This window comes from Solanum tuberosum, unplaced genomic scaffold (genome assembly GCF_000226075.1).
Source record: "Solanum tuberosum cultivar DM 1-3 516 R44 unplaced genomic scaffold, SolTub_3.0 scf00035, whole genome shotgun sequence".
Classification (NCBI taxonomy): Eukaryota; Viridiplantae; Streptophyta; class Magnoliopsida; order Solanales; family Solanaceae; genus Solanum; species Solanum tuberosum.
Window position 1 is genome coordinate 711,417 of NW_006238963.1, and position 1,160 is coordinate 712,576.

General features: G+C 36.0%; 1 protein-coding gene across 1 annotated transcript; it reads left to right on the forward strand.

The window, feature by feature from the left end:
* The first annotated feature begins 595 nt into the window (after positions 1 to 595).
* LOC102598912 (monothiol glutaredoxin-S10-like) lies at positions 596 to 1,154 on the forward strand. Its single transcript, XM_006342706.2, has one exon. It carries the CDS (start codon positions 813 to 815, stop codon positions 1,119 to 1,121), a length of 309 nt encoding a protein of 102 aa, XP_006342768.1. The 5' UTR covers positions 596 to 812; the 3' UTR covers positions 1,122 to 1,154.
* The last annotated feature ends 6 nt before the right edge of the window (positions 1,155 to 1,160 follow it).

Sequence of the window (1,160 nt, forward strand, 5' to 3'; positions counted from 1 at the left end):
AAGTGTGCCACTAGCATTCTACAAACAACGTGGCAGGATGTAAGTGGACATAATATTAAATCCTAAAACTAGAAAAGTATAATATTGGTTTTAGTTAGGATATGGGAGGAATAAATTCTACCACTAAGTCAGCGTCGTAGGGATCAGACGTATTTATATAATGTAATATTGACCTTTTGATTATTATTTTTCTCGCCTGAGGTACGAAATTCACGAGCTTTGATTAAATTTGAATCGCGTACTGTTCATTCGGAGGTCGCGCTCCCAACACTGGGGTCAAATCCGAAGATCTCTGATTAATTAAGGGTGAAACAGTCCCACTGTACCACAACCCATGTTGATGGACTTTTGATTCTTGCCACACAACTAAGTAAAGGCATGATGTAGGTAAGTGGGATAGGTGTCATTTTCAAAATTAGGGCAAAGAGGAGAAGGTGGTCCATATATATAGTTCTTGGCTCTTGCAAATCTAAACCTACCATCAAATAGCAAAGAAATATAAAAATTTTCATATTATTGTACCATGGCACAATCAAGAATCTAGAATCTATCCAAATATCTCAAAGAATTTTCACTTTTCCCCATCTCCTTTTTTCTCAAAATACAATAAACTATTAAGATTATCCAAATCCCACCACCTTCAACAATATCATCATGATCATTTCCCCCCTATATAAATATCCCTTCATAACATTTCCATTACCATCTCAAAACCAACTCTCTAGTCTCTAGCAAATCCAACTTCAAGAAAACAACTTATAAACCCTATATATTTCATAAATATAAACAAATCAAATTAAATAATAATCGATATGGATCGTGTAGTGAAAATTGCATCACAAAAGGCAGTTGTGATATTTAGCAAGAGTTCATGTTGCATGTGTCATGCAATTAAGAGGTTATTTTACGAGCAAGGTGTTAGCCCTATGATTTATGAACTTGATGAAGATATGAATGGACGCGATATGGAGAGATCTCTCCTCAGGTTAGGCTGTAGCCCGGCTGTACCAGCCGTGTTTATTGGTGGTCGATTTGTGGGATCAGCTAACACTGTTATGACACTTCATATCAATGGTTCACTCAAGAAGATGCTTAAAGATGCGGGAGCTCTATGGCTTTAGTGATGAGACACCCTTTGCTTATATATATATATATATATA